We start from the raw sequence: 25,762 nt of genomic DNA on the forward strand, positions 1-25,762 counted from the left end.
GAGTCCAGTGCGCTAACCACTGTGCCACCTAGCTCGGTCAAAACTCGAAGATTACTGCGTACTAATAATGGCATTATTATATCCATTAACTGATAGATATCCCTAACATATTCTGTACAAAAAATAATTTACGATATTAATATTTTTCTTTCTCAGTCACTAGTCAACACGCCACTAAGTCCTTTCCTATGCCAATCTCTTCGTCTCACAGTAACACGTGGTCGCTTCGTCTTCAGTTATTTGTTCGATGTATTCTAACCTCTCTCAGTTTTATCCTCCACAGTTTCATCTAGTACCATAAAAATTATTCCCTGATGTCTTAACACTCGTCCCATCGTCCTGTCCTTATCAGTATTTTCCATATGTTCAAGTCTTTGCTGATTCTATGGGGAATTCATTCCTAATCAGTCCACCTAATTTGCAACATCCTTCAACAGCACAACATTTAAACGCTTAGAACGCTTTACTACATTCTTTTCCGGTTTTCTCATAATCCATGATACACTAAATTCCAATGCTGTGATCCAACAGTACATTCTCAGAAATTTCCTCCTCAAATTAAGGCCTGCGGTTGATACTAGTAGAAGTCTTTTGGCCACAAATGCCCTCTCTATGCTCTATGTTTGTCTATCCAACTTCTGTGATTGTCCATTTTGGAGTAGTCTATTCCTCTTCAATTGAACTACCTACTGTGATACACATTACCGCACTAGCTTTAGCCTCAGAAAATTTCAAACGCACCTCATCTTTCCTCAGTACTCTAGCATCCCCCTTCCTAACCACACAATTAGTTCATGAGCCCACACGAATTGTAAATGGTTGCGAAAACACACTTGACCTCTTATCCACAAATAATCCTGATCTAATATAGAGCGTCATGACGGATAGAGGGATTAGTGAACACAAGATCATTGTATCGAGGCTCAAAACCATATGAACCAAAACCACTAAAAATAAACGCAAAAATATCTATTTAGACAGCAGATAAAAATTCGCTTGATGCCTTCCTGAGGGTGTGTCTACATTCCTTCCAAGCTTATTATGTAAGTGTAGACCAGATATGGCTCAAATTCAAAGATACAGTATCGATATCAATACTGTACATAGGTTCATACTGCATAAGTTAATAAGAGACGGGACTGATCCACTATGGTACACAAAACACATCATAACAATGTTGCAGAAGCAACGAAAAAAGCATGCCAAATTCAGAAGAACGCAAAATCCCCAAGACTGGCTCTCACGGAAGCTCGAAATTTAGTGCGGACGTCAGTGTGAGATGCTTTTAATAGTTTCCGCAATGAAATATTGTCTCAAAATATGGTAGAAAACCCAAAGAGATTCTGGTCGTATGTAAAGTACACCAGTGGCAAAAAACAGTCAATACCGTCACTGCGCGATAGCGATTTGAATGTTACCGATGATGGTGCCACTAAAGCGGAGTTAATAAATACAGTTTTCCGTAATTCCTTCACGAAAGAAGACAAAGAAAATATTCCAGAATTCGAAACCAGAACAGCTGTTGGCATGAGTGACATAAAACTAGATATCTTAGGTGTTGCGAAACATCTCAAATCACTTAAGAAAGGCAAGTCTTCCGGTCCAGACGGTATACCAATCAGGTTTCTCTCAGAGTATGCAGACACAATAGCGCCTTTCTTAGCAATCATATACAACCGCTCACTTGACGAAAGGTCTTTACCTAAAGACTGGAAAGTAGCACAGGTCACACTAATTTTCAAGAAGGGAAATAGGAGTTAAGAGTAACCCATTAAATTACAGACCCATATCACTCACCTCAATTTGCAGTAGGATTTTGGAGCATATACTGTACTCGAACATTATGGATCACCTTGAAGAAAATGATTTATTGATACATAGCCAACACGGATCCAGAAAATATCGTTCTTGTGCAACACAGCTAGCTCTTTATTCCAATGATGTAATGAGTGCTGTCGACAAGGGATCTCAGATCGTTTCCATATTCCTTGATTTCCAGAAGGCTTTTGATACCATTCCTCACAAGCGACTCTTAATCAAATTACTTCCATATGCAGTATCGTCTCAGTTGTGTGACTGGATTCGTCGTTTCTTCTCAGAGAGGTCACAGTTCGTAGTGATAGACGGTAAATCATCGAGTAGAACACAATTGATATCTGGCGTTCCGCCAAGTATTGTCATAGGCCGCCTGCTATTCCTGATTTATATAAAAGATCTAGGTGATAATCTGAGTATCCCCCTTAGATTTTTTGCAGCTGGCGCTGTAATTTACCGTCTAGTAAAATCATCAGACGATCAATTCCAATTACAAAATGATCTAGAGAGAATTTCTATATGGTGCGAAAAGTGGAAATTAGCACTAAACAAAGAAAAGTGCGAGGTCATCCACATGGGTACTAAAACAAATCGGATAAATTTTGGGTATTCGACTAAATACCTAAGAATTATAATTACGAGCAACTTAGATTGGAAAGGCCATAAAGTTAATATTTTGGGGAAGGTGAAACAAAGACTGCGCTTTGTTGGCAGAACACTTAGAAGATGCGACAAACCCACTACAGAGACAGCCTACGTTACACTTGTCCGTCCTCTGTTGGAATATTGCTGCGCGGTAAGGGATCTTTACCAGGTAGGGTTGATGGAGGACATCGAAAAAGTGCAAAGAAGGGCAGCTCGTTTCGTATTATCGCGCAATAGCGGTGAGAGTTGGGAGGGCGTAAAGAAAACCACCTTTGTTTGTGGTTTTCTTTACGGCGAGACCTATTTACGAAATTTCAGTCACCAGCTTTCTCTTCCGAATGCGTAAATATATTGTTGACACCCACCTACGTAGGGAGAAATGATCATCATAATAAAATAAGAGAAATCAGAGCTCGAACGGAAAGATTTAGGTGTTTCTTTTTCCCACGCTCCATTCGAGAGTGGAATGGTAGAGAATTAGTATGAACATGGTTCGATGAACCCACTGCCAGGCACTCAAGTGTGAATTGCAGAGTAACCATGTAGATGTAGACAGTGGTTCTTCTGTGCGTTTCTCTTAAATTCGTCTACTCTTCATTATTACAAAATTCTCTCTTTGCTACTAGCTAACCGATGTCCTCCTACAACTCGTCTTATGTCCCCTCCCCTACTACCGTGTTTGAATCCCCCCATGATTATTGGATTTTCATCTCCCTTTACACACTCAATTACCCGTTCAATTTCCTCATATACTCTTTCTACTTCTTCATCTCGGCATGTATAACTGAACCACTACTGTTGACGTTGGTTTGCTGTCGATTCTGACGAACATACTTCTATCACTGAAACGTTCACAGTAACTCAGTACTTTCCTGTTCATAACGAATTCCACATAAGTTATGTCCGGCGCTGCTGCTGTTGAAATAATCCTATATTTGCGTGACCACAAAATCTTACCTTTTTTACAATTCACTTTAGTAAACTCCACGGTTCCTAGATTGATGATTTGCATTTCCCTTTTCTTATTTTCTAGCTTCCCTGTAACACACAGACTTCTGACATTCCACGCTATCGAGCGAGGTAGCTCAGTGGTTAGCACACTGGCCTCGCACTGGGGAGGACGTCGGTTCACAACCCACGTCCGGCCATCTTGATTTAGGTTTTATCGTGATTCCCCTAAATCGCTTCTGGCAAATGCCAGGATGGTTTCTTTGAAAATGTACAGTCCACTTCCTTCCTCACCCTTACCTAATTCGATGGGACCGATGATATTGCTGTTTGGTCCCCTCCTCCAAATTAAACAACCAACCATACCACGCTCCAACTCCTAGAATGTCATCCTGTCGTTGGTTATTCCATCATTTCCTCATGATCACCTCCCCCTTGGCAGTCCCACCCGAAAAACTTCGTGTGTGCGCTAGTTCAGAATCCTTTGCTAATGAAAACATCATCAAGATACTTTTTCAGTTACAGCCTACATATCGCGTAGGTATACATGATGTGTCTTTAATGTTGTGGTTTCCATTGCCTTCTGCGTCCTCATGTTGACAACTGCTAATTATTGTGCCTTTTAGGGGTAGGCTGCTACCGCAGTGGAAAGTGATTGCTATGATATGTTCGAGATCAGTGATAGCTGTGTGCTGCATGGTGACGTCGATTAAATATGTAGGCGTAACGTTGCAAAGCGACGTGATACGAAACGAGCTTGTGGTGTCCGTTGTCGGGAAGGACAAACATAGGAGCCTGCGCGGCAATACTGACCCTATGTCCTTTCTTAGAAGACAGCTTATGGAAAGGCGAACTTAGTTAACAATTTTTCCAGACTTGAGTAAGTTTTTGACAGTGTTGACTCGAATAGACTTATTGACTCGAATTTACTTTTTGACGTCCTGAAGACAGCAAGGGTAAAAAGGGAGCTAAAGTATAGTGACAACTTGTACAGACGGCAGACAGCAGTTATAAGAATCAGGACGCTTGAAAGAGAGACATTGGCCGAGATGAGAGTGATACAGTGCTGTGCCCTACTCCCAACGATATTGATCTGTATATTGAGCCGGCAGTAAGGAAAACCAAAATATTAAAAAAAAATTGAGTAGGAATTAAAGTTCAGGGAGAAACAATAAAAACTTAGAGGTTTGCCAACAACATTGTAATTATGTCAGAGACAGCAAAGGACTTAGAAGAACAGTTGAAAGAAAGGGCATCAAGAAACACAAAAGAGAGTCAATGGATTGTTGTCGAAGTAAGGTGGTACAAATCGATGTGGGCTACAGCAGTCATTCAGAGATGAAGAGGCTTGCACAAGACAGTAGCAGGGAGAGCTTAGTAGCATGGCGAGCTGCATCAAACCAGGCTTCGGACTGAGGACCACAGCGACAACAGGGAAGACAAATTGCTTTGTTTATGGGGAGAATTCCAGGGAAGTGTAGTCCATCTTATCGACTGTGGTGCGGTACTCTTTGGAGTCGTGATTATCGTCACCCCATTTAGGTTCTTGGAATAGATATCTCCAAAAAAATCCTCTTTGACATTGTTCCACTATACATACGTCTGTTTTCATAATCGATAAAAATATCTGACACTCAGCATGAATGCGTAGTTCTTGTCAGAGTTTCGACTCCTGTGACAGAAACTTATATTGTCATGTGGTATACTGATCGAACACGCTGCTTAACTTGAGATTGCGCGCTCACTCTAAAATGCCATTTTTCTTTAAATTCATTGTTCTCTGCTTCACTTTTCAGACATTGCGCATCGAACGCGTGGAGCAGCATGATGCAGGGATGTACCAGTGTGTGGTCTCCAACAATGACGAGACTGCTCAAGGAACAGCACAGATCTCATTGGGAGGTAAGTCTTCTGCAAACCATTGGTATATGTGACATAGTGGTTTCCTTGTCAGTGTTAGTCTTACTGGTAACCGCTGTCTCGGGTTAGCGTCTTTACCTATATTTAAAACGTCCTGGGTCCAGAATTCGATCCCAGCCACTGCATTAATTTTAATTAAAAGTCGTTATCACTGATGGCCACCGTCTTCCGCTATAGAGAATCTGCATCGTGCTACCAACGACATACTTGCAGGCTACACTGTTGCCCCTGAAGTTAGAAACTATCAAAGCGGAGTCACCTATAGGAAAAAGGTGGAATAACTGACGAAACTATAACATTCTGCAAGTCAGAGCGTGGAATGTTAGAAGTTTTAATGTGGTAGGAAAGATAGAAAAATATGAAACGGGAAATGCTAATGGTCATTCTATAGTTAGGAGTCAGTGAAATGAAACAGAAAGAAGACAGGGATTTCTGGTTAAATAAACATTACGTAAAAAGGACAGTAGTAGAAAATGGTATAAGAGGAATAAGATTCGTTGTGAATGGAAAAATAGGGCAGAAATTAGTTACTGTGGACAGTTTGGTGATAGGTTGTTCTCAGAATCGACAGCAAACAAAATCCAACAACATTCGTTCAGGTGCATATGCCAACGTCTCAAGAAGAAGATGAAGAGGTAGAGATAGTATGTAAGGATGATGAACGGCTAATTTAATATGTAAAGGGATATGAAAATTTACTGACAATGCTCACCGTGGATTGTAACTCGTTGTTAAGCGAAGGAATAGGTCCGCTGCTGTTGTGCGGTAGGTTCGCTGTTGTTTGCTGTCTACATAAATGAACTTTTGGATAGGGTTGATAGCAATGTGCGGCTGTTTGCTGATGATGCTGTGGTGTACGGGAAGGTGTCGTCGTTGAGTGACTGTAGGAGGATACAAGATGACTTGAACAGGATTTGTGATTGATGTAAAGAAGGGGGGTAACTCTAAATATAGATAAATGTAAATTAATGCAGATGAATAGGAAAAAGAATCCTGTAATGTTTGAATACTCCATTACTAGTGTAGAGCTTGACACAGTCACGTCGATTAAATGTTTGGGCGTAACATTGCAGAGCGATATGAAGTGGGACAATCATGTAAGGGAGTTGTGGGGAAGGCGGATGGTCGTTTTCGGTTCATTGGTAGAATTTTGGGAAGATATGGTTCATCTGTAAAGGAGACCGCTTATAAGACACTAATACGAACTATTCTTGAGTACTGCTCGAGCGTTTGGGATCCCTATCAGGTCGGATTGAGGGTGGACATAGAAACAATTCAGATGCGGGCAGCTAGATTTGTTACTGGTAGGATTGATCACCACGCGAGTGTTACGGAAATAATTCAGGAACTCGGGTGGGAGTCTCTAGAGGAAAGGAGGCGTTCTTTTCGTGAATCGCTACTGAGGAAATTTAGAGGCTGACTACAGTACAATTTTAATGCTGCCAAGTTAAATTTCGCGGAAAGACCACAAAGATAAGGTAAGAGATATTAGGGCTCGTACAGAGGCATATAGGCAGTGATTTTCCCCTCGTTCTGTTTGGGAGTGGAACAGGGAGAGAAGATGATAGTTGTGTTACGAGGTACCCTCCGCCACTCACCGTATGGTGGATTGCGGAGTATGTATGTAGACGTAGATGTAGAAAGAGTTACTGCAAGCGAAACATCGTGCCAGCCACGGCACTCAGTGATTTTGACACCTGTTCACGATGGCCGCGAGAGCTGTCAAAAGTTCGAGTGTTTTATTCGAAGTGACGCGGCTTGAAAACCTAGAAGATTTTACTAAATTTGACCAATGACAAGGGGCTGGAACAGGAGGGGAAATCATGGTAGGCTACATCAAACCAGTCATCCAACACACATTGGGACGAAGAAAGAAATTATGAGAGGAACACTGAAACATTTTAGGGATTTTGTTACGGGCATAGACGCCACTATATAGAGCGGTAGTGAGTGCTTATTCAAGGCAGTCCGTCCAGCCTGTGACCCTGAGCTGCCTTCTACCTGTGCAGATGCGGCGCCAGTGCTGGTGAAGACGTTCGGCGCGGCGACGCTGACGCCAGGTTCGGCGTGGTCTGCAGAGTGCGAGGCCGCTGGCTCCCCGCTGCCCTCCGTGTCATGGCGGCGCGACGGGAACGCCCTCGCCACCTCACAGCAGCACACACTGCAGGTCAGTCCCACATGGCCTGCAAAGTGCAACACCTGGACACGCGGGGAATTTGAAATAAATTCGTTGAACGCGAATATTTTGGTATCAGCTGTGTTAGGTCACCTATTAGTGAAATATGAAAATCTGTGCCGCACGGGAACTTAATCTGGAATTTCCCCCTTATCGCGAGTGGTCGCTTTAACCACTTCGACTGTCTCCTTCTAGCCTCCAGGCCTACGCAAACTTCCACGTGTCACACAGTCTACTTCCCTATGAACCGTGATTTATTTTCAAAGAATATTCTTAAGAATTTATTTTATGTACTAGTATTTCATCAAGAACATTACCACATTTAATCACACTATGTAAGCATGGGAGTAGTTCCAGAGAGTAACTGATGAAATCGTAACCAAATTCCTTTTAACAAATAGAAATTTTATTCATTTTACTAGTGCCTAAAAGCATTTTTTTAAGGAAACATATTTAAAATTATAATCAGAAAGCACCCTCTAAATATCAAAGTTACAATTTATTCAGAGGCAGAAAGAAACAAATTTGACTATTTGAGCTTTCAGGCAGAGAACCATGCCGCTCCCTTAGGATACTGCCGTAGTTACGACCGCTCACAACAGCCTCTAAAAGACTACACTGGTGCAGATCTGCAACACACCAGATAACTTTAAATTAAGAGTTTTAACAGTTTACACAAGCACACAAACTATGCAATCCGCCCCCTCCTGTAGAACGGATGGAAATGGTACAAAACACTAACAATTAAAATATTAACCTTGCCACCGGAGGTGCAACTTAATTTTAACTACTAAGAAAAGTGGGCAACTTTATATACTAAAATGATCATTTAAAAAAAAATCATGAAATGCAATCTTATATAAGATTCTACAAGAATGGCCAAACAATATTTAAGATGCTCTACAGTACACAGATACCGCCTCTCAAGATCATAGGCAATAATATCAAAGTTTCAAGTATTAGTCCGTTACACTCCAAGCAATAAATTCGTTAACACACCAAATCCGATAAAGATAACAGAGGCAGCTACTAAAGTGCGGTATATTGATAGGGAGATTACCGAACTTCCCGATCCGCAGGTTGCTCTAACCCGCCCCTACTCCATAAGGGAAAAACGGACCACCCAATTTATAAACAACCACCTTCCCCAGGGGGGGGGGGGGGCAAACGGAGAAGAATGGTGGGAGGACCCCAAAGCAAAACGGCTGGTGACCTCGCGAAGAAAACGAGTAGAATTTAACAAGAGTAAATCAAACAAGATATCACCAATCACAAACTTCCAATAAACTGCGATGTCTCGAGAAGACCTGGCGCAACACCCCCTAAATCGCGAAGTCACTACCCCTTGCTGTACGCCGCGGCCCACTGGACTCACGTGGCGACCGCACATACGCCGACGCTCAAGGCGGACAAGTCATCTTGTGTCTCAGTGAGCGACCGACCAACCGATCGATCCAACCGCCAATGTCCATTTCCTGAGTAAACTCGAGCAGACTGGCGGCCTAACGCGCAGACTCAGATGCACGAACTAAGCCCCGACCGGGTGACCACTCGCTGAGTTCTCTTACTGGCGGAGTGGAAAGACTCTCATTTTTGCGGGCTTTTAAGGTTGATCCGAACGACAGACATAGTAGCACTCCGAACGACGGACAGACACTAACTGCCTAAATGCACGTGAACAGGCAACCTTTTCCCTTTCCCACCAGAGGGACACACCAAAACAGCGATTGCCACAGCGGCGCCACCGTAGAAACGGAGGGCGACTGCTTCACACTACGGGCTGCGGCGCGCTCTTCAAAACAGCAATTTTTATCATGGCTCACCCTATACAATAGTCCCATACATTCATCGCTTCATGCTCGTCATCTTGTGCGCGCCTCGACATGTAACGTAGTGACGATCCATTAGAAGGCCCTTCAGTGCAGAATAGGCATGCCAATCACACAAAATCGCAATGAGCACCGTGGCAATCATTCTAGCGACAGACCAGGTTGACGATACCCGTTTGGTGAAATATCGTGGCCTCTTGCGTGAAGAAGTCCGCAACTGCCTGTTACACATCCTCGTCCGATAGGAATCGTCGACCCCTCAAACCCTTTTTTTTTCTTAAGGAACTGAAGGCGTGGTAATCGCTTGGAGAGAGATGAGGAATTTATGGCGGGTGCTCCAATGTCTCCCACTTGAATTAGTGTAATTTCTGCATTACATCTGTCATACTGGGACGTGAATTATCACAAAGCAGCAGCATCTCTTATCGCACAGTTTCACAAAGCTGTTTTCCGACAGACATGGTTCCCATACACATTTTTCATTCTCCAATGAATGTCAACCGCTGTTTGTGCTTCTCGAACCAAGGAAACAGCACGTTGGTCCTGTTTGGGTGCTTTTCGTTATAACGTCGCCATAGTTTTCGTTTTCGTATTTATCTCGCGCAGGTGGGAAAGATACGAAAGCCACACCAGTCCCTTGCTTACATGTCGGTGTTTATACACCCGGATAGCAGTCGCGCTACGTTGCAGCAACGCCTTCAAACGGAATGTTTTTGATCACCCTTAATATTTATTTGCATGTCTCGATGAACAGACGCTAATGAAGATTAAGAGGTAGTATATTCATACCTAACACAGCTTTCAAATAGTTCAAATGGCTCTGAGCACAATAGGACTTAACGTCTAAGGTCATCAGTCCCCTAGAACTTAAAAATACTTAAACTTAACTAACCCAAGGACACCACACACATCCATGCCAGAGGCAGGATTCGTACCTGCGACCGTAGCGGTCGCGCGTTTCCAGACTGTAGCGCCTAGAACCGCTCGGCCACACCGGCCGGCTTAACACAGCTGAAGCCAAGATACTAGGAGTCAGCTAATTTATTTCGAATTAATTTCGGACGGGTCTCAATCGTCGTTAATGTCTGTTCATATAGACATGCAAGTATATATGGATGTTTGTCGTAAGCTTTTCATTAAATTCAAGCTGTGAGCAAGGTACTTGTTCGTCGTCGCCATAGTCATCCTTCAATGCGACCCAGTATTCGCAACAATGAAACTGAGATCTTGCTGGTAGAGTACAATATTTTGGCTGAATACACCGTGTTATTTTGGAAAATAACACAAGCATTCGACCTAGTACACCAAAGCAATTGTTAAACGGAATAACTGCAGATGGTCAGCTGGTACGTCCATATATATGCTGTGAAGTCACTGGTGCCTTCAGTATCAGCATATATGAGCATATTGTAAGAATATGACACACTTACAGCCATCCTTACGATGTCAACTATTGTGTAGCTACACAATAAATGACGTCTTAAGGACGGCTGTAAGTGTTTTATTTTCTTACAAAAGTGAACGACCTAGTCCTGCAGGCCACCAGACACAGAGATGGATGTACGTAAACTATACAGGGTGTTACAAAAAGGTACGGCCAAACTTTCAGGAAACATTCCTGACACACGAAGAAAGAAAATATGTTATGTGGACATATGTCCAGAAACGCTTACTTTCCATGTTAGAGCGCATTTTATTACTTCTCTTCAAATCACATTAATCATGGAATGAAAACACACAGCAACAGAACGTATCAGCGTGACTTCAAACACTTTGTTACAGGAAATTTTCAAAATGTCCTCCGTTAGCGAGGATACATGCATCCACCCTCCATCGCATGGAATCCCTGGTGCGCTGATGCAGCCCTGGAGAGTGGCGTATTGTATCACAGCCGTCCACAATACGAGCACGAAGAGTCTCTACATTTGGTACCGGGGTTGCGTAGACAAGAGCTTTCAAATGCCCCCATAAATGAAAGTCAAGAGGGTTGAGGTCAGGAGAGCGTGGAGGCCATGGAATTGGTCCGCCTCTGCCAATCCATCGGTCACCGAATCTGTTGTTGAGAAGTGTACGAACACTTCGACTGAAATGTGCAGGTGCTCCATCGTGCATGAACCACATGTTGTATCGTACTTGTAAAGGCACATGTTCTAGCAGCACAGGTAGAGTATCCCATATGAAATCATGGCGGTGAATCGAGGAAGTACAGTACATACTGACGAAACTAAAATGAGTTCTAACATGGAAATTAAGCGTTTCCAGACACATGTCCACATAACTTCTTTTCTTTATTTGTGTGTGAGGAATGTTTCCTGAAAGTTTGGCCGTACCTTTTTCTAACACCCTGTATGTGAGCATACGTTGACTTCGCATTCGATGTCCCTCTTCAACCTCGTGATAGCAGGATCCCACACAACTCTTAGCTGCAAACGGTGAGACGCCCATTAAACCTGCTGGGCAGAACAGGTAATAGGGTTGTGGAAACGGCTAAAGGATGAGGTCAGTTTCTCCTTCTAATTGTCGTCTGTTGTAATTTAATAACCTTTACAACCTAAGCGGTACATCGCCGGATCTTTACCGAATGCAACTCTTTTCTGGCTGAAGGACTCCAACAGGAAATCTTAACAAATCAACGAGATAAAAATCCAATTTAGATAGCAATAAAATAATTTAAAAAAAATCAACATACCCAAATTGCAATACCAATGAGTGAGCGCCATAATTAAACTTCAAATTTTTAAAATATATTACCGTAATCTTTTAAAGACAGAAGGCCGCAATGTTTAAGCTTGAAAAATAAATTTAAAAATAAATTTTGCAAAATTTTAAGAAAACAAAACAAATAACAATAAGTCTAAAGTCTGCAGCTCGTGGTCGTGCGGTAGCGTTCTCGCTTCCCGCGCCCGGGTTCCCCGGTTCGATTCCCGGCAGGGTCAGTGATTTTCTCTGCCTCGTGATGGCTGGGTGTTATGTGATGTACTTAGGTTAGTTAGGTTTAAGTAGTTCTAAGTTCTAGGGGACTGATGACCATAGATGTTAAGTCCCATAGTGCTCAGAGCCATTTGAGCCTGCAGCGCATCAGAAATTAATTCACACCACAAGCACGTTCACAGACGCAAAGCGGGGTACAAGCCCCTGTTAATTCCATAGCTCGCCTCTTTGCAACAAAGAGCTGTATCCTTAGAATTTGTAACACATCGAGTAGGCTCTTTAAAACTATTTGCTACTTTGCATGAATGTCTCATACTGTTCCGTTACAGATAAGTATGTAAAGCAATGTCAACAAAAGCCTTACTGGATAGAGAGATATATCGAATACGAATTTAAATGTTAGAAAGACTTTTCTGTCAGAGTTTGACTAAAGTGTAGCCTTGGTTCAAATGGCGCTGAGCACTATGCGACTTAACTTCTGAGGTTATCAGTCGCCTAGAACTTAGAACTACTTAAATCTAACTAACGTAAGGACATCACACACATCCATGCCCGAGGCAGGATTCGAATCTGCGACCGTAGTGGTCTCGCGGTTCCAGACTGCTGCGCCTAGAACCGCACGGCCACTTCTGCCGGCGTGTAGCCTTATATAGACGTGAAACTTGGACGATAATGCAGGCAAGAAGAATTTAGCAGTTTTCGAAATGCGGTATTACAGACTAATGCAGAAGATAGGATGGGTAGGTCTAGATACTGTACCCGATGAGGAGATATTGGATCGAGTCAGGAATGCAAGATCTTCATTGAACATGGAATAGGTTAATAGGACATGTTGTACTGCATTAAAGAATACAATTTTAAACAACGCTGTTTCTCAGCAGCCATGTAGAATTTTCAATCATAGCAATTATACAACCAACCGGTTGCAAATAACTGTTTGGTAGAATTGTCCTACGTTTCAATATCTACTAAGGGTGCCTCCATCAGAATGAAATTTTGAAAACCTGTAAAATTACCTTGCGAGAAAGCAACGATCAGAATTTAGAGCAGCTATGCTCAAATCTGAAATAAAATAAAAAAAGGTTCAAATGGCTCAGAGTACTATGGGACTTAACATCTATGGACATCAGTCCCCTAGAACTTAGAACTACTTAAACCTAACTAATCTAAGGACAACACACTACACCCAGCCACCACGAGGCAGAGAAAATCCCTGACCCCGCCGGGAATCGAACCCGGGAACCCGGGCGCGGGAAGCGAGAACGCTACCGCACGACCACGAGATGCGGGCTGAAATAAAATACTTTGCAGCTTTTTGGAATAACATATGGGAATAGTCAGCTCGGAATAACATCCGACTCTCGTCATATGTTATTCCTAGACAGGCATCCGTGACCAAACAGGAACGTATTTTATTTTATTTTCGACTTGAGCGTAGCTACTCTAAATTCTGACCATTGTTTTGCCGAAATGTAATTTTACGGTTTCTCAAAATTTCGTTCTGATGAAGACATGCTCAGTAGGTGTCGAAAACCAGGTCAACTGTATTAACAGGAAACTATCAAGGAATAGTTAACTTGGTATTGGATATAACTAGTGAGGGATGCAAAAGTTGTAGAGGCCAAGGATCGACTACAATAAGTATGTTGAATTGGGTGTCGGCTGTAGTAGTTATTCCAACATGAAGATGCAAGACAGTATCATGGAGAGCTGCATCGAATCATCTTCGGACTGAGGGTGTAGCAAATTAGGATCCCTCCTGACATAAAAGTATCGTGCAAGTACAGTACTCATCGGCGAATGAGGCATGGGCTCCTGTTTTCCTCCTGCTGGACGCAAGACACACGGCGGCAGTTACTTTCCGGTAGCGCTCGCGTCACCTGTTATAGGTGCAGGCTGTTGGAGGGTTGGCAGCCAGGATGGGGCAAGTACCCATCCTCTCTGTTGATGTTGTCAGGATGTTTTATTATTTCTATAGCTTCTCTAGCCTTGCGTTTAGTCAAACCCACCTGCCTGGCCTTAGGCGGGTTTCGTTAAATTTTATTTCCTTGCCACAGCTGTGTCGGTGTTCTGCGACTGCAGAATTACCATGCTGCCCCACACGAATGTAGCGCTCATGTTATCGTATGCGTCTTGCTATCTCTCCGATGTACACACACCAAAAAATTTTACATTACCCCGCTTCCCAGAACTCCTCAAGATAGACACTGACTGTGGATATTGCATCACAGACACAGTCCCTTTGACTGTTCAGAGATGTCACTAAACCCGTCCAGAGATTTAAACTACCATGCATGAGCCGCACCTTTTAGACGGAGGGGGTCCGACAGCCGATCAGTTCCAGTCATTACACCAAGAAGGAGATACACGACTCGTCTTGTCTGTAGTTCAACCATGCCTATACTGTCAATACTGCGGTTCGATCGCGTCCGCATTGTAGCTTTGTGCCAGGATGGGCTCTTAACAAGGAAAGTGCCCAGGCGTTTCGGCGAGAACGAAAGCGATGTTGTTCGTACATGGAGGAGATACAGAGACTCGCTCAAGCCGCCCAAGGGTTACGACTGCAGTGGATGACCGCCACCTACGGATTATGGCTGGGAGGAATCCTGATAGCAACGCCACAATGTTGAATAATGCTTTTCATGTAGCCACTCCATCTGTTCGCAATAGGCTGCATGATGCGCACCTTCACTCCCAACGCCCATGGCGAGGTCCATCTTGGCAACCACGACATCATGCAGCGCGGTACAGATAGGCCCAACAACAAGCCGAATGGACCGCTCAGGATTGGCGTCACGTTCTCTTCACCGATGAGTGTCGCAAATGCCTTCAACCAGACAATCGTCGCAGACGTGTTTGGAGGCAACCCAGTCAGGCTAAACACCTTAGACACACTGTGCTAAAGGTTTTGTTGTGTACCTGCATCTGTCAGTGTACAATACTCAGTATTTACTTCTATTACTGTCATTTATACACGGTACATTTAAGATAGCAGTTTTTATAGTTTTATTGGGTCATTTTAGTGTATACGTAGTTTGTATTATAAATACGAAGGATAATCAATCGGTGTAGCTTACCGTAGGGTACTGTTTAAATCGGTTGTAATATTCACTAAATACCCCCAAGCAGTTTACTACAGGTTATTGTCTTATTTATTAGTATTCACTAGATAGCCCCCCAGCAGGAAAGTAAGCATAAGATCTAGCTTTTACCATACATTTTTATTGTTTTTCATTGTTGAGTGTCCTTTCGGCCAACTAGAGTATAGCTGTTAACCTTGTGTGGCCGTAGTTTCTTTAAGTTTCTTATAGTAAATCAGTTATTAGCTAAGTGGATAGGGATTGCGTCTGTTGTGTGCGGATGTGCAAGGGGTTGGCCATAGTCCAAAGGTGGCTGGAAGCTTTGTTGGCCACAGTCAACAGGCTCCAGAGTGCAACTTTGTGATGCGGTGGGGATGGGGTGCCTGGGATAGCCTTTGCTGTTCTAAACATGCAGAGAGGGGGGCGGATGTCACTGTAAGACTGAGCCGGCCAGCCCACTCTCACCTCAGTGTGAGTGGCGAACTATGTTGAGGTCTCGAGCCTCAAGGCGAAAGCTGCGTGGGGGACGACGCAAGCTCTGCCAAATCCCTTGCACATTGCTAATAGTGTGCTATCTGACGCTGGGGGTGAGGGGGGGGGGGGGGCGCTAAGGCAGATCTGAATGAACCTTCTGCCTAGATAGTGACCGCTCCTTCAGCAATGTCCGGACAGGCACTAGGGGGGCAGGGGTTTTGTTAGTGATTGGAAGCACCAGTGTTAGACGGGTCATGGAGCCCATCAGGCACATAGCAGCTAGGACGGGGAAGAAGTCCAACGTTCACTCGGTGTGCTTGCCAGGGGGCCTTGTCCGGGATGTGGAAGAGGCTCTTCCAGCGGCTATCGAGGGTGCGGGGTGCAGCCAGCTGCAGATTGTTGCACGTGTCGGCACCAACGATGCCAGTCGTCGGGGTTCCGAGGAATTTTCGACGGCTGACTACATTGGCGAAGGCGGCCTCCATCTCTCAAGGAGTGGAAGCCAAGCCGACGATTTGCAGTATCATACCCAGGGTGGACTGGAGTCCTCTGGTTTAGAATCGAGTGAAGAATCTAAACCAGAGGATTCGTCGACTATGTGGTTGTAGATTCCTCGATCTACGCTATTGGGTGGAAGGTTGTAGGAACCCCCTCGATAGATCAGGGGTGCACTAAACACACAGGAAGCAGCTACAAGGGTGGCACAGTACTTGTGGCGTGCACATGGGTTTTTTTAAGATTAGGTTCCTCCCCATGGGAGACAAACTGTTCGCCTGAAAAATTAGAAGTTCTTGACACTGATGTAAGTGTACCAAGTGTAAAAATTGTTAGTTCGCCTAAACAGTTCATTCCAAAGGATTTAAATATGCTACATCTCATATTAGTAAATTGTCGAAGTGTCTGTAGCATGATATCCGAGCTACTCTCCGAAATAAACAGTAGCAATGCCAATATTGTACCGAAAGCTGGTTTCTCTTCCCGTGCATTTTATTTAAATATTCTTCAAACCTGTGTAGGTCCGTTTCACGATGACGCCATACAACCAACGTATCGTCTACGTATCTGAACCGGTATGGTGGGTGTAAATTAGCGGAACAAACTGCAGGTGCTTCAGAGGCCTTTATGAATATATCTGTTGCTAGCGGATAAAAGGAAGGTCAAATTCATACTCTGTCTGTTTAATAATAGAAATTTCCTTGAATTTTAAGTATGTTGAAGATAAATATAACTCATCGAGGTCGCATCCTCCCTCTTCTACCAGAAATTACTGTGTACATGCAAAAAATTTTATAATAAAAACTATCTTTTAAATTAAAGCGGTATCTGACGATGAACGTTGAAATGGGGAGGAAACTTGATGCACTACCACCGAAATATTCCTGAAGTCCGTTCTACAGAATCACTGGATAAATAAAAAAAAGACTGTACTCAGAATTCACTGCATACTACACCCACTTGGACTGATATCATTGCTCTTGGGCATAAGAATACTGCAGTATTACGAGTTCTAAGATGTACGCAGATCCTGTTACAGCTCTCGCGGTCTAAAAATTTCACCGATCAAAATCCGTTTACTCCATCCAGATCTGCGAGACTAACTCGTTCAATTGCAGCTCCTATACGAAGCGCATATTTTGCCGACGCCTTGAACAAAATACCACATAACTTGGCTTGAAATTTGCGTAAAAGAATCAGGGACTAACAAACACACAAACGTTACAAATACACATTTATACTTAGAAAAAGCTGAGGAAAAGTGAAAGCTTTGTATCTCTGCAGATGAAACTGTAACACATGTAAATAGCACAGGAATGGAAACATTTACTGCCAATTTGATTTTAGCTTGCTCTTCTGAAGTTACTAAAAGTGTCTATAAATGTCTGGATCAAAATTATATGAGATAAGTAACAATAACGAAAATCCGTAGATGTAATTTTAGTCACAGAACTACGTGTTCATTATATTTATTATGCACGTCTTTTACTCAAACACATTTAGGAGAGTAGAATTTTCTAACAATCAGAGAACACTTACCTGTCGCAAACGGGGTCTTTGTCATCCGTCGGTGGTGGCCACTAGCCCGTATTCTAACAGTGAATGCTGTAGTAGGAGCTGCAACCGTAACTGTCCTCCTAAAATGATCACTTATGTCAAAGCACCGTAGAGTAAGCATTTTTTGCTAGTACACTATGGCTAACCGTAGTCGGCAGTGTCGAACGAATGTAATTCGCAAAGAAAACGTAATTTTCTCCACCTTCGTTGCGCTTAATAAACGTTCCTCACAACTGATTCAACGTTGTAGCGTTCATAACACTGCTGAGATATTTCATTTCGAGAAGTTCTTCAATACTTCTATGCTTTTAGTTCCCACTCCGCGCTATACATCGAAAAGAGCCTACATATTGGCTGGTGCACACACATCATTCCTTCGATTACTGGCCAAAAACAGCTACTCTCTGCTAGCGCACTCACAGTATTATCGATTAATACTGCTGCATGTGGATACAATACTAACCTCCTACGCAACACAATATTAGGTCTAGCAAAGTTACAACTCTTTAATATTTCTCATACCGAGGAATGAAACTTAGTCGCATACGAACATTATTACTCAAGAACAAAGCCCGTTATATACTAGGGTGACAGTCATGGAAGACCTCCTAGTATCGTGTCGAATCTCCTTTTGCCCTGGCGTAGTGCAGTAACTGGACGTAGCGTGGACTCAAGATGTCTTTGGAAGTACCCTGCAGAAATATTGAGTCATGCATCCTCTATAGCCGTCCTTAATTGCGAAAGTATTGACGGCACAGGTTTTGTGCATGAAGTGGTCTCTCAATTATGTCCATTAAATGTTCGATGGAAATCATGTCGTGCGATCTGGGTGGCAAAATCATTAACTCAAACTGTCCAGAATGTTCTTCAAACCAATCGTGAACAATTGTCACCCTGTGACATGGCGCATAGTCATCTACAAAAATTCCATCGTCATTTGGGAACATGAAGTCCATCAATGGCTGCACATTCTCTCCAAGTAATCGAAAATAAGCAAACGGCCCAGCCCATACCAATATGGAGCCATCACCAGCTTGCACAGTACCTTGTTGGCAAGTCGGGTCCATGGCTTCTTGGAGTCTACGATACTCGAACCCTATCATCAGTCTTACCAACTGAAATCGGGGCTCATCCGATCAGGACACCGTTTTCCAGTCGTCTAAGAGTAAGAAGTCACCTCCCTTCTGCCAATGGCTTTACCGTAATGGGATGGCCAGAGTGGGTGATGTGGTCGGGGTTGTAAGGCATGGCTCGTTAGAAGAAGGTGACTGTTTTTAGCAATCTTCCTCTTTATTGTCGGTTCCCAATATATTTTCCAGTAGCTCAGCCCACCACTCAGGTCATGGTGGAGGCGAGCTGATGCACGCAGTCCGGGGAATGCCACGCCGCGCTCGGTCAGTGGTTGCGCAGGTGGTAGGAGGTTAGTGGCACGAGGCGCGGCCCAGCTAGCAGACACGGCGGCTCGTGACGACGCCGGGAGTCGCCGGTGCAGCAGCAGGCTACGCCCTCCGCCAGCCGGCCCTCGGGGACAGCGTCACTGATGACGACGGCGTGGCAGCGACCGAACGCCCAGTCGGTCGAACCGACTGCCGACGCCCACCTCTGATGCCCTTAAATAGTGCAGACCGCTGCTGAATCAGTCGGTTATGCGGCGGCATGTTTATTAAAAGGTTCTCGATGAGTTGGCTAACGCAACCGCGCCACACGCGGCCTATGCCTGCGTAATTCTCCTAATGCTGCGATGTGATGGCTGCCGCGCACCTACACACATACTGGTGCTCGTTGAAAAACTGTGTCACCTGCACAAAGCGCCGGCCAGCCATTTAGGGTCCGGCCGGTACGGTCACGAGCCCAGGAGATGCGTTGTTGGCGATGTTATATTAACAAAAGCATTCGAGTCGATCATCTGTTACCATAGTCCATTAACGCCAAATTTCGCCGCACTGTCCGAACCAATATGTTCTTCGTACGTCCCACATGATTTTGGCCGTTATTTCAAGCAGTGTTGCTAGGCTGTTAGCACATAAAACTCTACGCAAACGCCGCTGCTCTCGGTCGTTAAGAGAAGGCCGTCGGCCACCACGCTGTCCGTGATGAGAGATATTACTCTTGGCACACTCCTGATACTGTGGATCTCGGGATATTTATTCCTTAACGAATCCTGAAATGGAATACCCCATCCGTCTAACTCCAGCTACCACTCCACATTCAAATTCTGTTAATTGCCGTTGTGCAGCCATAACCAAATCGGAAATCTTTTCACATGAATCATGTGAGCACAAATTACAGCTCCATTAATGCTCTCCCCATTTGTATCCTGTCTATGCCATACTATGGCCATCTGGGTATGTTCATATCGCTATCTCATAGTTTTTGTCGACACAGTGTATATAAGTCTACACAGACGTGACTAAAACAGTTCAGAGGACATACAGAAGCATTATGACCAAATGCTTAAGAACTTGCTGGTCCACCTTTGCGGTATTACATCACTTCTGAGCAACGTAGATTGGACAAGGCTTCATTTGGTTTCCTGAGGTTCATGACACCTCATATCTACACACAGATCACACGAATAACGTAAATTAAGAGTTTTATGCATACCTTTCAGATCAGGTGAATCTGGTGGGAAACACGTAAACGTGAATTCACTTTGATGTCCTTTAAAGCGATGTAGCACAATACTGGCCTCGTGGCACAGGTAGTTGACCAGCTGGAAGAAGACATCGCCATGGGGGATGACGCCAAGCGTGGAGGAATACAGTTGGCCCGCAGTAATGTTCACCTAATCGACAGCCGTCATTTACACCCACACATCCAATGAAAGCCCACTTGAATGTCCCCAACAGAATAATAATGTTGCATCGATCCGCGTCCACCGCACGGTGCACGTTTTTAGCAAACTTTCCTCTGGACGACGCCATATTGTGCACGATCATCGAACTGTTGTAATAAAAAAGGCGATTCATCCGTCAAGGCGACACGTTTCCATTGATCCGCTCTCCAGTATCGAGGATTCCGTACCCACTGCAAATGTAATTAACGATGTCGTAGGGGAAAACGTATGTATGGATTGTCTCCAGAGCAGCCCCGTGTTAATAAACTGCTGCGTACGGTGTGCTTTGAAAAGCTTTAGCCTACATCAGAACCGCACTCTGTTCGCAGATATGCCACAGAACGCCGCCTATTCTCATTTACACGTCGGGTAAGCCTCCGACCTCCACGCTCCTACTCGTGGTTTCAGCTTACTTCAACCACTTTCCACAGATGCTGACGCCAGTAGCAAGCGAAAACGGAAACCGGTTTCACCGTTTTCAAGATTCTCGTTCCCAGGCACGGGCTCAGAACAGTCTGCCCTTTTTCAGCGTCGGTTATGACAGTGGATTTCCCTATTTCTGGTTCCTTTCATAGCTACAATTACACTCCTTTTACAAGAAAACCCAAAATAATCAATAAATTCGAAATTTAATCTAAGTAAGGAAACTCCCCAACGCACCCCCTTCAGATTTAGTGGTAAAGTGGAAAACAAGAAGAAGGGGTACTGAACTGTGAAAAGAAAAGTAAAATGAAATAGTGAACGATTCAAGTTCAAGATGTGCAACATCGAGCGAATTGCAAATTGCAAGAATCACGGCGTCGTGATTGTGTGGCCACAGTGTTAGACTAAAAAGCGGGAGATCTGTGTTTAACTGCCCCTAGTGACCTACTTTTTTCACAAAGTTATGAACTTTCCGTCCGCTCATTGACGTGTCTGTGTTCCCTGTATAGTCTTGACAACTGTCTTACCATACACTGGTTACAAGATATGAGTTATGTGGTAAGAATATAGTACCATCGCAAGTTAATGTGATGAATAGTAAGAGCAGGAGAGATGAAGCGTAGAATTCTCACAGAAACGAAAAGAACAAGTAAACGGTTGTGAACTATGTTACAACAAACGATTTCGAGAGTCAAAACACCCAATACGAAACGCGAGAGTCATAACATTGGTACTTGTGTGGAACAAGTAGGAGGTTCGTATGCCCGGAGGTCCCTTCCTTATACCTCGCTGTTGCGAATGAAAGTTACATCACGACTTAGACACAAATTTGAAAACACGGAAGAAACACGTCCATGACCGGACAGACCCTTCATAATTTTGCGAAAATAAAATGAGGCAGGAGACAGAGTTGAACACGGATCTCCCCGGTCATAGTCCAACAACGTGAACATACAAGAAAGACGCCGTCACTGTTAAAGTTTGCTCCACGTTGCTTGTCTTAAGCTTGGACCTTTCAGTATTTCGATTTCGCTTCTTCCTGTTTTCATGCTTTATCAGTGTTCAGTTTCTGACAGGCTATCCACTGCGCCATCTTACAACTAAATACGAGAGAAGTTTCCCTTGTAAGTAAAGTAGATGGAAATAATTTTTGTGTATAATTATTCAGAAGGCAGTGAAAAAATCAACAATTTCCTGCAGCAGTGGAAATAACAAACATATTATCGTTTGAAGAACGGAAGCGTGTGCTAAAGCGTAACTGGAAAACAGGCTATGTGGGTGAGTTGAATTTGAAACATTACCACCTAGAAGGTTAGCAAGTACAAGAATCAGAGGCAAGTCTGGAATAGATGGAAAAGTGTGTGAGGAAGCAACGTAGCAAAAGGAAGATATGTTTAACAAACAACGAAAGTGTTTAAGTGATTCAGGTGTACGCACAATCTCCTAAGCAGTCTGTGAGCCAATGCTCTCGTGTAACTGGGATCAGCAAAACCAGTGTCACAGAATGTTGCGAAGATGGAATCCTTGTTCTGAACATGGATGATCCCAATAGGAATATTGAGTTATGTGAGTGGTTCATGAAAATGCGTGAAGAATATGAAAATTTCCAAAATCTGATTCTTTGATAGGCAGAAGCGACATTTATACTTAAATGAAATTTTAACCTCCGAAATTTCGTGTACTGGGCTAGTCAAAAGTCTTACGTAACTGAAGAAAGGTACCAGTCTGGAATGTTAATGGGCGCTACTTCTTCGAAGACATTCACAGGTGACTCTTATCTGGAAATGCTGGACGTGATAATACCACGTCTTAACAACATTTTTTGACAGTGAAGAATACTGCATGCAGCAGGATGGGACGAAGAAGAAAAGCTGTGGATTATACACTGATCACCGGATTTAGCCTCTTTAAACTTCTATATTTGGGGTACTGCCAAAAATGCAGTGTACGCCATGAAAATACAAACACTGGACGTTCTAAAACTCCCCTTTACCCCGAAGCGAGTGGAAATGAATGCGTATTCACAAGCAGTTATCCAGTTTTCACTACGATTCCTTCGTGGACTATGAACAAGCGTTTCCACTAGAGGAAACGGGAGACAATACGAAATAACGAACATAGTCTATGAACGCTCCGCTATTTCTCTTTAACGTTAATAATTGACACACAGGATACGACACTATATACTTGAGCCACGACGCAAAATTATTTTAATATTCAGAGGATTATCTTGCATGGCGAATGCACTGTCTTTGGCGAAGTAAGCAAAATGGTGCAGGAAGGAATGAATTTAGATGTCACAGTTTGTACGTCAACATGAAATACTTGTAGGTAACGCTTTTAACACTGAATTTCAGCACCATCTTCTCTTAGCGTTAACCCAAAACATCATACGTATGTTGGTTGACGCATACCGTTGGCTTCTTATTTCAACTGAGGAGGAAATGAAAAAACGGAAGACTAATTACGGATCTCCAACATGATCTGTAGAACTGTAGAAACGCTAGAATTTAGAGTCTGGTTACTACTAACTGAAGACATTTACGTTAGTAATTGTTTCGCAATATTAGTAGCTGCTATACGGCGAATAGTTTCTGTCTGCAGTGAGATTTGGTAAAGCACTTATCAGAAAGATAATTTCAATAAAATGTGATTAATGAAATGTGGAATATACATAGGACATGTTAGAGTACTTGATTAAATCTGTTCATCAAACGACAGGTTGTGCGATCCCGTGTAGATCATTTTTATAGATCGTCAAAAATCTGTAACATAATTGTGAGATATCAGGTATGTATTTACACATATCAATAGCGAAACCAACCAGAATGATCAGGTAATTCATATATTTTTAATTTTAATCAGTGTACTAGGTAGATTAAAACTGGAGAAACTGCAAAAAGGTGGGAATTTCAGGAGATGGGACCTGAATAAACTGACAGAAGCAGGGTTTCAGGGAGAGCATTAGGGATCGGTTAACAGGAATGTGGGAATGAAATACAGTATGGGTAGCTCTGAGGGATGAAATAGTGAAGGCAGCAGAGGATCAAGTAGGTAAAAAGACGAGGGCTAGTAGAAATCTTTGGGTGACAGAAGATACATAGAATTCAATTGATGAATGGAGAAAAATTAAAATGCAGTAAATGAAGCAGGCAAAAAGGAATACAAACGTCTCAAAAATGAGATCGACAGGAAGTGCAAAATGGCTAAGCAGGGATGGCTAGAGGACAAATTTAAGGATGTAGAGGCTTACCTCACTAGTGGTAAGATAGATACTGCCTACAGGAAAATTAAAGAACCCTTTGGAGAAAAGAGAACCACTTGCATGAATATCAACAGCTGATGGAAACCCAGTTCTAAGCAAAGAAGGGAAAGCAGAAATGTGGAAGGAGTATATAGAGGGTCTATACAAGGACGATATACTTGAGGACAATATTATGGAAATGGAAAAGGATGTACACGAAGATAAAATGGGAGATGTGATACTGCGTGAAGAGTTTGACAGAGCACTGAAAGACCTAAGTCAAAACAAGGCCCCGGGAGCAGATAACATTCCGTTAGAACTACTGATAGCGTTCGGAGAGCCGCCCTGACAAAACTCTATCATCTGGTGAGCAAGATGTATGGGACAGGCGAAATACCCTCAGATTTCAAGAAGAATATAATAATTCCAATCCCAAATAAAGAGATGTTCACAGACGTGAAAATAACCGGCTGCAAAATACTAACGCGAATTCTTTACAGACGAATGGGAAAACTGCTTGAAGCCGACCTCGGAGAAGATTACTTTGGATTCCGTAGAAATGTTGGAACAAGTGAGGCAATACTGACCCTACGACTTATCTTAGAAGACAGATTAATGAAAGTCAAACCTACCTTTCTAGCATTTTTAGACTTAGAGAAAGCTTTTGACGATGTTGAGTGGAATACTGTCTTTCAAATTCTGAAGGTGGAAGGGGTCAAATACAGGCAGCGAAAGGCTATTTACAATTTTTACAGAAACCAGATAGCAGCTATAAAAGTTGAGGGCATGAAAGGGAAACAGGCAGCGAAAGGCTATTTACAATTTTTACAGAAACCAGATAGCAGCTATAAAAGTCGAGGGCATGAAAGGGAAACAGGCAGCGAAAGGCTATTTACAATTTTTACAGAAACCAGATAGCAGCTATAAAAGTCGAGGGCATGAAAGGGAAACAGTGGTTGCGAACTGAGTGGGACAGGGTTGCAGCCTATTCCCGATATTGTTCAATATGTATATTCAGCAATAAGTAAAGGAAACAGAAGAAAAATTTAGAGTACGAATTAAAATCCATGGAGAAGAAATAAAAACTCTGACGTTCGCCGATGACATTGTAATTCTTTCAGAGACAGCAAAGGACCTTGAAGAGCAGTTGAACGGAATGGACATTGTCATGAAAGGAGGATATAAGGTGAACAACAACAAAAGCAATACGAGGATAATAGAACGTTGTCAAATTAAGTCGGGTGATGGTCAAAAAAATGTTCAAATGTGTGTGAAATCTTATGGGACTTAACTGCTATGGTCATCAGTCCCTAAGCTTACACACTACTTAACCTAAATTATGCTTTTGACCATGTTGACTGGAATACTGTCTTTCAAACACGCACACAC

At 43.2% G+C, this 25,762-nt stretch overlaps 1 protein-coding gene across 1 annotated transcript in view; it reads left to right on the forward strand.

The window, feature by feature from the left end:
* The window catches only part of LOC126335651 (Down syndrome cell adhesion molecule-like protein Dscam2), a 176,618-nt gene that overhangs the window by 116,037 nt on the left and 34,819 nt on the right, over positions 1-25,762 (forward strand). The window contains exons 9-10 of the mRNA XM_049999107.1: positions 5,205-5,310; positions 7,338-7,495. Of these exons, the coding sequence (XP_049855064.1) occupies positions 5,205-5,310; positions 7,338-7,495 (264 nt within the window). The remainder of the gene's footprint in view (positions 1-5,204; positions 5,311-7,337; positions 7,496-25,762) is intronic.

Source organism: Schistocerca gregaria, chromosome 2 (genome assembly GCF_023897955.1).
Source record: "Schistocerca gregaria isolate iqSchGreg1 chromosome 2, iqSchGreg1.2, whole genome shotgun sequence".
NCBI lineage: Eukaryota > Metazoa > Arthropoda > Insecta > Orthoptera > Acrididae > Schistocerca > Schistocerca gregaria.